Source organism: Polyodon spathula, chromosome 13 (assembly GCF_017654505.1).
Source record: "Polyodon spathula isolate WHYD16114869_AA chromosome 13, ASM1765450v1, whole genome shotgun sequence".
NCBI classification, from domain to species: Eukaryota; Metazoa; Chordata; class Actinopteri; order Acipenseriformes; family Polyodontidae; genus Polyodon; species Polyodon spathula.
In genome coordinates, this window is record NC_054546.1 from 32,181,327 (window position 1) to 32,194,726 (window position 13,400).

Here is a 13,400-nt window from a genome sequence, read left to right on the forward strand (position 1 = left end):
CTTAATATTTAATACAAGAAAGCAAGTTTGTTGCAGTGTTAAACAACAGACAGAAGATATGGGATTAAATGCCAGTTCAACCATCAACTCACTGACAAGTTATCTGATCTTGTGGTCAGGTACAATCAATTAGGCAAATGCAGTTGTACGTAATGGTTATAAATGGCCCTTGGAAGAACCAGCAATGATACCCATAAAGAAGGATGGTAAATTAAGTAATCAATAATCACAACTTCCACTGTGGCTTTTGCCGTTTATTCCCCCAAGAATACAAAGATGATGGGATCAGACACATGTTAAAACCAAGCTCTTCATGCGAAGAGTGTAAAGGCATTAGGAGAAAGTTACCCGGTATTCAAAGTCTGAGAACTCTCTTCCTCCACGTCCTCTACTGAATCCTCCACGGAAAGCACCACGTGGGGCTCCAAACATTCCACGTCCCCCACCACGGCCCCGCCCCCCACGGAACCCCATTCCTCCACGGCCTCGGAAACCTCCGCGACCGCGATTGTGGCGCAACGGGATACCAAACGTCTCTGCGTTCATCCGCCTTTCTTCTGCCCAGGTCTGTCGCCTCTCTCTGAAAGTTTGATTTGACAAAGGTCATGACTTGTGAACACTTTAAAAGTGCTGTTTTACAAATCAGAGTACTCCAATACAAAAAAAAAATTGCATTAGACTTAAATTGTGCTGAATTTTGCATCCCTGTTTGTTAAATTGTCTTCCCTTTTCCCTCAGGTGGCAAACCAGTCTGCTACATGGTAGACTGGATGCAAGTGAAACCTATACCGTTAAGTATATTTAATTATTTTAGCAGACGCTTTTATCCAAAGCGACTTGCAGAAATTTAAAAAATATAAAAATACAAAATATAAAAATACTAAAAAGTATATATAATTATCTAGGTTTGTGTTTCCCACAGATATTAAATTAACTATTGTCTGTATCAAGGGTGCAGCTACTTCTCACCACACAATAAATACTCCCACATGTGGTTTTTCCAGTCACAGCTGTAAAACCATTAACAGTTTGATCAATTCTAACATCACTGACAATTTCCAAGACTGGGCTCCACTCTGCTCAACACCAATAGGCTTACCTTGGAAAAGATGGTGCTCCTGATTTTTCTGCTGCTTTCCTGAAATAGAAGGTAGGATTTGATTTACTGTTGATCAATTTAAATTCAGTGCACACATTTTGTATTTTAACACCACTGATTAAACACTAGAACCACCAAATTTTCTTACTACCTAGAACCACCACACCAGTCATTTTAACTAGAAAATTTTTAAACAGCTTTGATATGAAAAACTATTGGATACAACTCAAAAGTTTTACTGCCGTTTCATATTGGGCACAGTTATCAGAAGTTTTAATTTTGTTTACCTACCTGGCGTGTATACACTGAGTGCAGTTTTGCAGTAATGCGATTGAAATGTTTGTTCCAAAACTTTGTGGCTAGTTCCAAAATGAAATCTCCTTCTGATATTTTCCCAGTTACATTCCTTGTATCAAACAAAAGACTGATAACTCCAAAGTGAGTTGCCAGGTAAGTGCCCATCTTGGAGCTATTGTTGTAAAAAAAACAGTCAGGGCAAATATGACTGAAGCCTGGCGTAACTCGTTGCTCTCAAATAAAACAAAATACCTCAGTATTTCTCAAAAAAAAATTCTGTGACTGTCTATAAAAAAAAAAAAAAAAAAAAAATGTAGGGCTGTGTTCAAAGGTTTGTTCTCTAGCCAGTGATTTCAAGATTGTTTTAATATGTATGTATGGGGTACCTCTAGTGGCTGTATTGCTTCAGTAAAGTATGTACTGAGTACCTAGCGTACAAGAGTATAAGTGCTATGGTATATATTTGAAACATACAAACTATACACCAACAGTAATAATTACATTTTGAAAATTGAGCACTGTCCGTCCGTCTCTCCCACCTTCAGCTCGTGTTAACCAGAGGTAGATTTCTCCACTCGCCATGTCAACAGCAAAGCGCTGTACAGCGTAAGCCATATTGAAAGAAATCTTAAGTTCGAAAACTGAGCGCCGCTCGTCCCTCCCCCCTCCAGCTTGTGTTATACAGAAGCAAACCTTTAATTTATTCATTGTCCATCTCGACAAAGCCTTATATAGCGTAAGCTTTATTGACAGAAATGTCTCGAAACTTAAAGCTTTATTTTGCCCAAGTCCGCTGCAATTGTGCAATGCAAGCTTACTGTATGTATCGCAAACATCTTTAAATTACGTGCTCTTTTATTTAAATTATAAAGACATGATTGTTATATATAACATTTTTAAACTACATGTGAATGTTTTATTCTATTTATATGCATTACCTGTAAAATACCAGTGTCCTAGGAAATAAGTTGATTAAGCTCTAGAATTTAAAGGGGAGGTTCCCATTGTTTCTAATGTTTACAAGTTTAGGCTGGGAAATAAGCAGATCGTGCCTATGAAAAGTTGATCGGATAAATTAACAAATAATTTAAAATAAGTATAATTTATATAAATGAGTAGCTCGGATGTCTGACAGTATGACATTAGATAAGGGAATGTGACTATCGCTGTAATATATATTGGCAACAAATACATAATTGTAAATTTAATTTGTAAAACGTGTTACATATTTAACGTTATCTTGCATTTCTGGAGGTGTTCTTGTTTTGGGAAACCACTACTGTATGGACAGGTAAGCGAGCGATTTTCCAAAAGTTAAAGCATGAGTTTCAGTCATAGAAAAAAAGAGAGCTCCATGCTGCGATTACTAACTAGGCCATGGTGCACGTTACATTTAAAAAAAATAAATAAATAAATTTGTAATACCCTGTCAATGACAGTTCTTGGGATGCATTTTTATAACTGTTATTCTTGCGAATCTGCTGCTCAAAAACAGTCTGATTATTTACTTAATATTTAGGAAAGGTCAACAACGGACATGTGCATGGGATTCCCCAATGCAGAGTTATTAAAATTTTAAACCCTAAAAACAGTCAAATTGACAGGCATGGCAGTTCTAGTGTTAACATATGTTGAAACCACCTTAATTTGCACAAGGAAGTCAGCACTTGTGCTAAAGTAAGTCACTGTGAGCTAGAGTCAGATACTCTAGAACTTGTGCCAAGGAAGGTCTAGACGTCAAAAGTTAAGTGCAAATTAAGACACCTAACGCTTTCAACAAGAATCACGTGGTGAATCATGAATAAAAGGTTTTATAACACCATTTCAAGTTCTAATTTTCTTGTTTCATTTTTACATTCAGAAATGAACTTTAATATGAAAACACCCAGGTAATGTGCTAGACAAAATGACTGCAAGTTTAGGCTTGGCATTCTGATCTGAATACGTCTCAAAGCTTTCAATGTTTTCTAAAGCTTTGGATAATCCTGAAACCAATTAAAATGCTAACCAGTTGGCTACGCATGCAAACTCGTCACTGGTGTGCTCTCAGAGGTTGCAGATGTAATGAAATTTGGTATAAATACACTTAAGTCCTACCTCGTATCATCGCAGGAGATGTTGTCGAAGAAGGATTTGGATTTGTCGTAGTAACATTGGGGTACCGGTGCCTCCTCTTCATCTGCATTTCCTTCACTGTTCTGAGTTTCAACCCCAGAGTCTCCCTTGTCTTCACCATTCACTGCCTTTTCTGGCTTTTCAGACTTGTCATCTCATTTTAAAAGAAAAGAATCACAAAATTAAAAACTTTACGAACTGCGGAACTTAGGGATGTCTAGTATTACTACTTTGGGCATTCCCTACTTAATTTAATTCAGCAAGTTATTCGATTACTTGAACAGTTCATTGCTGTATATTAACACATACATTTGCAGAAATTTTGGCTGCAGGTTTACAAAAGAATGTGCAAGAGCCGTGATTAAATCTTTAGGAAACAAGGCACTGCAGAAGCCATGCAATAAAACTGTTTTATAAGTTGCTTCTCAAAGAACAGGTTTAGTACAGACTTAAGTAGACCTGGTTAAACGCTTGCTATACCAAGACAATGATAGGTACCTTTTAATTTGAGTTTATTCTGGAATTCTCTGTCAATTTCCTCCTTATTGAATTGGGCATTGGCGCTTTCAAAGTCAAAGTCTTTCTCAAACTTCATCGGGCCATCTCTCCTGACACCAAACCTGCCTCTGCCACGATGTCCACCACGGCCCCGCCTTGCAGAAGGAGGCCCTAAAAAAATATACAATCATTGCATTTAATACATTAGATTTATACTTGATGCACAACCACGAGATGCCAGGCATGAAAACTAGATTAAAGAATTGTGGACCGTCATCCAATTTAAATACGTAAAAGAAAAATGCACAATAGATATGGCCTTAGAGTAGTACAGCCACATACATTTATCTTAGGGATTCTTATTTGGCTTAGATAATAGTAGTACAATGCAGAAAGCTAGCAAAAAAACACAAAGACCACCATTTAAATCCAACTGTACAATTATTCTAAATAAATTAAATGCAGTACTCTTAAATCCATGAACAGTCGTAACCAGATCCTGTACAGATTTAATGTTAAAGATTCTAACTAATTTCAGGGTCACGATAAGCAAAAGTCTACTGTACTTTACTCCAGAAGTCGAAGTAGAAGGCAATGTAACTAAACTGTCAGTGTTGCAAAAGTTTCTAAAACTGAATACATTTGATTGGTTTGCTAGTTCCCAGATTATATAATTACTAAATGAACTTCTCATCTCAATGTAATCTTTAGACAGACAATATATACACACACGTATAAAAAAAAAATCTAAATACCATCAAATATGCCTGGTTGCCTCTTGTTGGGCTCGCGGTTTTCATTCCTGACTTGATCTGCATCAGGCCTTGCCATTTTCTGTGCCTCTGTAGAAAGTTGGTTTATAAGCATTCCATTTAATATGCTTAATACATTCAAATTGTTTACAGCTAAAACACCTAAAATTAACTCAAAAAAGCCAAATTTAAAGTTATAAAATAGGACAAGGCTCACTTTGGTATGTGGGTATCCACACATTATAGCTCACCACAGACAGCAAGGAGGTTAAATGTTCAGTAGACAGCGTTGTAAATACCTACCCCGTCTCTGTTCCTGGGTATCTGCTTGCTTCTGGCTGGTGGAGGGAACAGGTCGGGTTGGTGCTGGGGGAGCAGGAGCAGTGGCTGGGGCAGTCTGTACCCCCTGCTCCAGGGTCGGGGTTTTCCTCAGAGGGTCAAGTGGGGGGCTAGAGCGACCTGTAAGGCAAAAGCATTCTTGTTTATATCAAGTCAATACAGTCTAATCAGAAGGGGCATGTGAAAATCTTTAAAACATACTGACCACTACAAAATATTTAATTAACTTACACCATGGATATTGTAAGACTATCACAATATGTTCATGTAAAAATGAAGAGGAACATTCATACGTAAGCGCAGATACCTCAATGTATCTTGGATATCTGCAGAACTGTGCAGAATATGTTGACAGCAAATATAACAGCCCTACCATGAACATAACCACCACATTACAGGGGTCTGTACCATGACCTACATTTATAGCATGCAAAACATTGTCAATTGTCATTAACATTAAACATCATACTCAAGCAGTCAATGTGGTAGTGATCATGCAATTACCTAGAATATTTTAAATATGAGATTTGTTAAAGCATTTTAAACAGTTATTCAAAACAAAATAAAAAATGCAAAAGGGAGGGGGTCAAAACTGTGCTATGCAAGTCCCTTACTATTTTGCTGTTAATCTCCCCATCCCAGATTAACTTCACAACCACATGCCCATACAAACATTTTAATTTGTATAGCACCTTCACCTTACGTTACAAGTGTCACAAACTGCTGTGTTTATATATTAGAGCTGCAACAAAGGGTACATTGACCTTCAAAGGTTCAGAACACATTATCTAAGGAAGGTTCGAACCTTCTGTGGTACTAATTTGCATAACGTACTGGCGACGTCACCATAGATACTTGTTTATATTTGATTGAAAATCCTATTACAGGTAATCCATATAAATGGAATAAAATATTCACATGTAGTTTAAAAATAAGTTATATAGAACAGTAATCGTCTTTATAATTAATTAAAAATACACGTTTACATGCAATTGAGGCTACTTGTGATATATACAGTAAGCTTGTATTGTAGCAGCACCAACTACAGCGAACTTGGGCAAAACAAAGCTTTATTTAATAGTCACTGTTCCAAGCAGGTTATCTGTCACATTTTACTACTACTAAAAATATTAATACTAATAATATGAACTTACGCTCGTCAAGTGACTCCACAGATTGGTTATGCCTCCATGACATGAGTCGCTTGCACAGTTTGCATTCAACTTTTTTTGTTTGTCTGGTCATTTAACAAAAAAAAATTCCAAACAGCGGAGGGATTTTGAGACATTTTTTTTCAATACAGCTTACGCTATACAGCGCTTTGCTGTCGACATGTCGAATGGAGAAATCTACCGCTGGTTAACACAAGCTGAAGGGGGACGGTGCTCAGTTTTCAAAATGCAATTATTACTGTTAGCGTATAGTTTGTATGTTTCATATTCTACCATAGCACTTATCTTACACTATCTTGTACACTAGGTACTCAGTACATACTTTACTGAAGCAATACAGCCACTAGAGGTACAACATACAATGCATGATTGACGCCCGATGAACCTTCAAAGGTTTAAAACAATCTTCGAATCCCTGGCTAGAGACAAACCTTCGGACACAGCCCTAATCCATCTATCTATATCAATAGATATACATCACCAAATAAGTTAACTGAAAACCATCAGCATCCAGACACCAACCTTTAAAACTTTATTCAGAGCCTGGGCAGTACATTGATTAGCAGTTACCACCCCCATCATTACCTAATCCAACCTACACTGACCATAAAATTGTTACCGAACATCTCTAGGTTAAAAATAAATTAAATGGAATTAAAAAAAGTTAGCAAAACAAAAAAAGGACAAAGTCTGTTAACAAAGAGTTTACATAACCATGAATGTTTATGATAACTATGCTATGGAATATTGTAATTTGTACTTTTATGTATATTTGTCTTCTGTTGCTTATTGACCAAATGCTTTGCTGCTGCCTGCCGATACGACATCCCTGCAAATGGAACGGAAGTCTCAGTAGATCCTCCTGTATAAATATTTTAATACAAAAAAAAAATAAAATAAGCGATACTATGACAAATACCCAAGTTTCTGTATTAAATTAAGCCACAACATTTAACAATTCTTTCAATCAATGTACTAAGATTGCACACATATGCATTAAAGAGATTTTTATAAAGGAACTAAATACAGAATCTTTATTACAAGTATTAAAATGAGTACATGTCATTTATTAGTTGCTGGGTGAATTTCAAATGTGGCGCTGAAATTTGTAAATGACAATTGTGTTTTAGATCTCTGGAAATCACTCTAGAACACAGAATATCAGCAACCTTGTGTAACCAAAAGATCAAAATATTTGTAAGATGCAGAACAAATCAGTTTTTGCATGAAGCCTTCTTTACCTTGAGTTAATTGTGTTTTCATTGAACGTGTGTCAGGGGAAAAAGCAGAACCAATTGTATTGCTCTGGGAGAGTGATGCAGGGGCAGTAGTGTCTGTACCAAAAGATGTCAAAGAGTTACCTGTGTGGAGAGGAACAGAAAATTTAAGTCTTGGGTTTGTTATTTAAACCCTTTGACACAATACAACTGAAATTAACCACTTTGCACTGGTGCTGTACAGTATGTCACCTTAGAAGTAAAATTAATATTGCTACCGAGAGCATTTAAAAAAAACAGCAAGTGGTTTTCTGGATTGCCGAGTACCAGCTACCGGAATCAGTGTCAAAACCAGGAAGAGAAGAGGCTTCCAAGTCTTCTATAATAAAAATAATTTAGTTTCTACATGTGGGCACACAACAACTTGGGATGTTTCATTTTAGGGCTTTTTTTTGTTCTTAATATATGTTTAAAAGAACCTGAACATTGTTATGTATGTAAAAGTAACTGAAATGCCTCCTTGCGCATTCTTATCTTATGGAACATATTACAACTGTTAAAGGGCATCATGGGAGGGCTGAATTGGATAACGGTAAATAATATGTAGTAAATCTTTGCAAAGCAAATCATTTAAAATGTCTGCTTTTTATAATGGCAATTTCTTTTATTCCATGTATTTGAATGTGTTTAAATTGCAGCAAATAGTCACCCATATCAAAAACTGATTTGTAGGACACAATGTTAACTTACACAAACATGTAATAAAGTTGCATGATCCCTTTTGTGATGGTTCATACAAAACGACAATTGTTTTGCAATGAATACAATCCAATCAGTGTAGTTAGTTTGTATATTCATGAAAAGATGGGGATGCAAAAGGATAATGCAACTTATAGCATTCAATCATAGAAAGTACAGATTTCTGCTGAAATACATACCTACTCCTACAGCCCCAAACTGCTGTCCCACCAATGGGCTGGGGCTAAACTGACTGTAGGCAGGCATCCTGCTGAATGACGCATAGGATCCTACAGACTGGAATGAAGAAGCTGTGGAGGTCCCAAGTGATGACTACAACAAGGATGGAAAAGTTAGCTTTTTTTCTTTGTTTGAAGTCAAGCATCTCACTGCTGTGGTTTATTTTTATACGAAGCTGCCTAGAATGTTAAATACAAAACGCGCACAAGCATTCACTATATATGCCCCTTCATCAGGTGAAAAGAATGTAGTGTACATTGTGACATTTATGTAGTTACAATAGTTATCAAAACAGCCTGGAGTAATAAAGCAGGAAATAATTCCATCTGGTTGCAAAAGTACCACCATCTCTATGGAAGTGTGTGATTAAAGAATGCAATTTTTTTTATATAGATATATAAATTAAGAATTACTTCTCCAGTCATCAACAACAAATGACTTGGAGAAGTCCAACACATACCAGCAAGCCATAGATTTGACAGTGTTGTAATTTAGTCAAGCAAGCAAATGTGAAAAACCTTCCAAAGGCCACACTAAAAGGTACATGTATGCATAGATGGAGAGCCAGCAGTGTCTGGTCTCTTACCTGGACGATTGCAGGATCCTGAGGCAGCGAGCACTGGGGTTTGGGTGGCTCACACACAGTGAGATCTTTAATGTCGCTGCCCCGGAAAATGATGTATTCAAACACTTCATCTCGAGGAGGAATAGGTCTATCAGTTGGTCGATCCTCAGTACCAAATGAACGGACTGAAAAGAATATATAAAAATTAAGTAAAAATACATTCATAAGGTTAAAAAAAAAACAATTGGCTTGGGAGCTTAAACTTGCACTAGAGCCACTACTAATATGTTCAACTGTATAAAAATGCACAAGATAGTGTACAGTAAGAAAAAACAAAGCTGGGAACACAAAACTAGAGTGAACTATACACCCACAACACATAAAATGTGCCAATAAGACAATTAAGGTAATATGCATATATTAAAATAGACATACAGGTCTGCTATAAAATGTACTGGGGTCAAAGAGTTATTGAGCTTATAAAATTAACATGCACATTCTGTTAAAATACATTTGTTTGCTGAGTCTGCTTACTTGTACCAACATTTGTGGCACAGCTCTGTAAACATTTTAGGATCATTGAGCACTTGGGTACTGTCATTTCAAATTAAGTTTTAGATTAAAGTGTACTGCAAAACAAAAAAAGTCAGGTTGGGAGCATTTTAACAACAAACTTTAAAAAATAAACTCCCCTTAATGGAACACTAATGGAAAACAACTGCCCAAACAAGTGGAACATTTACCAATAGCAGTTATTTTGCATGTGTTGATAACCTAAAATAAATATTTGTTTCAATTATAATTTCAGTTATAATGCTTTTTACAGCAGTATTCTGTGCTTATGTAATTGCGACCAAATATTTGTAATACCATCTGTATGCATTTAAACTATGTTATTTAAGTTAATACAACAGCTGTATTTTAGCTCTTTTCAAAAATGAATTATTAAATGTATGAATAAAACATACATCAATACGAATGTCCAAAATTGATAAGCACTGGCTATTACGTCAAACATAAATGTTACTGTTGATGGAATCGGTAAACAGAACTGTTGTCCCTCTTCATTTGACACCAGTACGCCAACAAACATCGCTTGAAACGCAGGTAAAAGGTAATATACTCGTATTCAACAGAAACAAACCGACGAAATGCCTGGTGAAAATGTAATACTGCGATCAATATTTTGAAATATTACATGTTTGAATTCCAAATTATATTTTCATACAGCCTAAGATACATTTCTCATCACAAACACTGAATCAGTGCACAGAAATGTGTCACACTCAGGGCACAACCCTGAAATGACTTCAGCCCCCCAGTTTGAAAACCATACTGACTAAGCTGCTGTCCAGTATGTGTTTACAACTAAGTTAAGAGACTAGTTGAGATGATCGGTAGATTATAAATTCAATTAAATAGATTATTCTACTATCCTGAGTAAATAACACTGCATTGCAAATTACATGGATTTGGTGCACAAGAAAATTATTCATATACGACAATTACTCAGGGTCTGAGACTACTGAGCTGTACACGCGAAGGTCTGAAACAGATAAAACGTATTAGTTAACATAACAGTCGCTGTTAAAGTAATTTGGTGAAGTAAAATGATCCTGTATTTAACTTACATTTACTCCCTGCAACAGAGTTAAATATATTTTCCTGTTCTTAAAGAATGAGAAACTATTGCTGGCCGAAATACTAAATATAGGGTGCGTAAATGTGGTAAACTTACTTTCTAATCACCTTGTAAATAAAACTGTATACGAATTTCACTCGCTCTGTTCCAAACAAAATGTTACATCACTGGGAGCAATAAAAGGCAAGAAACACTACTCTAGATATGTAAATCCGGTGGATGGATTCACCAGCCTGCAACTTGACATCATAATACTAAAAAAAACCAAATGCACAATGAAAACATACCGGTAAAACGCGAACTGCCACGCAATGACGGATCAGCACTTTGTTATAAGCTTCTCAGTAACGACGTGGCTACTCACAAGCCGCGCTACGTGTCAAATGTGTAAAATAGATTAGAGTTCTTTAAAGTCTTTAGTACACAGAACTGTCTTTGCTATTTTAATGTTTACCGCCATTTTAGTTTCAGCAAATCACTCCCGTTAACTCGGATGAACTACTCACTGGCGAGGCCTACCTTGAATATCCAACTACTGTAGCGCTAGAATGCAACGAGTAAACAAAGAAAATAAAGCCTCGCGTGTAATTGTTTCAGCTGCTTAATACACTGTAACATGAAGTATCGTTTCAAAGCAACAATTAAAAAAATAAAAACCTGGCTACACTTTTTTTACCCCTAAATAGGTTGAATTACAGCATCTGCTAGTCGTAACACGCCAGCCCTTAAATTATGCAACATTTTTTTTGTACAGTACGTTGCCTAATTTGCAAGCTGTCAAACTTTATCGCTTGAGTAAGTATAACAAACTGTTTTGTTCATAAGTACTCTACACATTGAACACTGAAAAATGGCTTTATGGCGTTATAAAGACGATAGCCTTATTTTGTGCGACGCTGAATTCAATTACCGTACGTGTGTCGCTCATTGAGCGTTTGTAAACACAGAGATGCTAAAGTAAAACTAAATATTTACTGACCCTATACATTTTTTTTCCTTGTCGCCTTTTGTGTCCCCTTTCCTCGACACTATTTCCGCCAGCAACCTAAATTCTAATCGCCCCCCTCACTCGCTCCTCTCCCGGTTACCTTTGGCGAGTGCGACGGTCGAGTTCTCAGTATCGATAGTGTATAAAATTCCTTCGTAGCGTATCTCAGCCTTCGAGATGAGGCTGATTTTGCTGCCGATATATGGGGTGCCCCCGCTCATGGTTGCTCCCGGCGCTGCTAGTCTTCTCTGACACAGGATGGATGTGGATTTGGAGTCGTGTCGATTTTTATGTCTCTGACTGCCTCCCCTATCCTGAGATATACTACAACAACATGGCTGCCTTCATTTTCCTTCGCCCTGGCCGCGGGTGGTGCTGGGAAGTTGTCAAGGCAAGATTCTCGCGAGATTTTTTCTAATCTAAAACTGTGTCGAGATGAGGATTCCCTGCTATTTAAAGTGTAAATACAGTAATCCGGCGCTGTAACAGTTACTAGACACGCAGTTATTGTTTTGCGATTCAGCTTTTATTATGGAGCTCCCCTACATCCCTTGTTTAGAAAGATGCAGGGTGTTAACGCTTGTAACAGTGTATCCGTCTGCCGTGTGGATGCGTGCATTTGCTGCTGACGGAGTTTGAAGTTGACACGCCCCCGAACAGGATTTATTTACATAGCAACACACTGAACAACTCACGTGACACTAGCAGCAGTGGCAGCACACCGGGCGCATACAGTGTACGAAAAATTTGGTGGGGTCTGCAATCTTTCAACTAGTCTTCTCTGTTCAATAATAAACTAAAATGGTCAATTCTAAATTAGCAGTTGTAAGTCACATGATTTGATAACCCAATACCTCCTTGTTTAATGAGGTTAAACAGTTTATAATTTCTTCATGTTATACATCTCCTTAATATGTCATTAATGCAATCTGAATGTAATGTTCGAACCCCTGGTAATGACTATTGTGTTTCTTTGTTCCCGTGTCCCTCGTTTGTAAACTTCTACCTGTGTTAGGCAGAACGTGATTGGCATCTGCCTCTTTGCTTTCGCTCAGGGAAGAAAACAACTAATGCTTTGCAGAAAATACTGGCAACTGTAGTAGATGAGTATTACTAACCAGACACCAGTAGGAGAGTGAAGATAAGGAGTTAAAAAAACCTTTTATACAAGCCTCAAACCTTATAACAGGCTTATAATATGGAAAAGCAATTCATCTATTAGGTGAAAAGGCAAGACTATCTTAAACTTCTGTAAGGCTTACGAACAGAGCCTACTTATTATGGTACAAGATAACATTTATTTAAATGTATATTTGCTGTCTATCTAACAGATATGATTTCAGGAATTATTTCTTAAGGTATAACCACATTAACCCATAACCTTTGAAAATAATCTAGTTGCCTTTTAATTTTTTTTTTTCTTTCATTTGCAACAAACAATGTCCTTGTAGTGAACACTTGGTCTAACTAATTCCCCAAAACAACAAAAGGATGGCATGGTCACTGCCATTTATTATCTCCATAATGTTAGAATGCACTGAAAGAATTGTATTGCATATCAGTATCCAGCGCTGCCCATCCCCAAATGCCAAGCATGCCACAACAAATGCACCATATAGCACATTGCTTCAGCCTGTAAATAAAAAAAAAATATATCACAACCTGAATGGTCCATAATCTCTATTACACAACAAAATAACACCGCTCTTCCATTGTTTTCTATAGAGGTCAGCCATTC

General features: G+C 36.9%; 1 protein-coding gene across 4 annotated transcripts in view; it reads right to left on the minus strand.

The window, feature by feature from the left end:
- The window catches only part of LOC121325538 (protein LSM14 homolog A-like), a 15,013-nt gene extending 2,796 nt beyond the window's left edge, over positions 1 to 12,217 (minus strand). The window contains exons 1-11 of one of the 4 annotated variants that reach the window (XM_041268173.1): positions 11,763 to 12,200; positions 9,054 to 9,217; positions 8,428 to 8,560; positions 7,514 to 7,633; positions 7,033 to 7,134; positions 5,065 to 5,220; positions 4,765 to 4,851; positions 4,010 to 4,180; positions 3,494 to 3,665; positions 1,100 to 1,138; positions 349 to 580 (exon numbers count right to left, since the gene is read on the minus strand). In XM_041268173.1, the coding sequence (XP_041124107.1) occupies positions 349 to 580; positions 1,100 to 1,138; positions 3,494 to 3,665; positions 4,010 to 4,180; positions 4,765 to 4,851; positions 5,065 to 5,220; positions 7,033 to 7,134; positions 7,514 to 7,633; positions 8,428 to 8,560; positions 9,054 to 9,217; positions 11,763 to 11,883 (1,497 nt within the window). In that variant the 5' untranslated portion in view covers positions 11,884 to 12,200. Of the gene's footprint in view, positions 1 to 348; positions 581 to 1,099; positions 1,139 to 3,493; positions 3,666 to 4,009; positions 4,181 to 4,764; positions 4,852 to 5,064; positions 5,221 to 7,032; positions 7,135 to 7,513; positions 7,634 to 8,427; positions 8,561 to 9,053; positions 9,218 to 11,762 lie in introns of all 4 variants that reach the window. The other 3 variants (XM_041268174.1, XM_041268175.1, XM_041268176.1) reach the window with 3 other exon arrangements.
- Between the last annotated feature and the right edge of the window lie 1,183 nt (positions 12,218 to 13,400).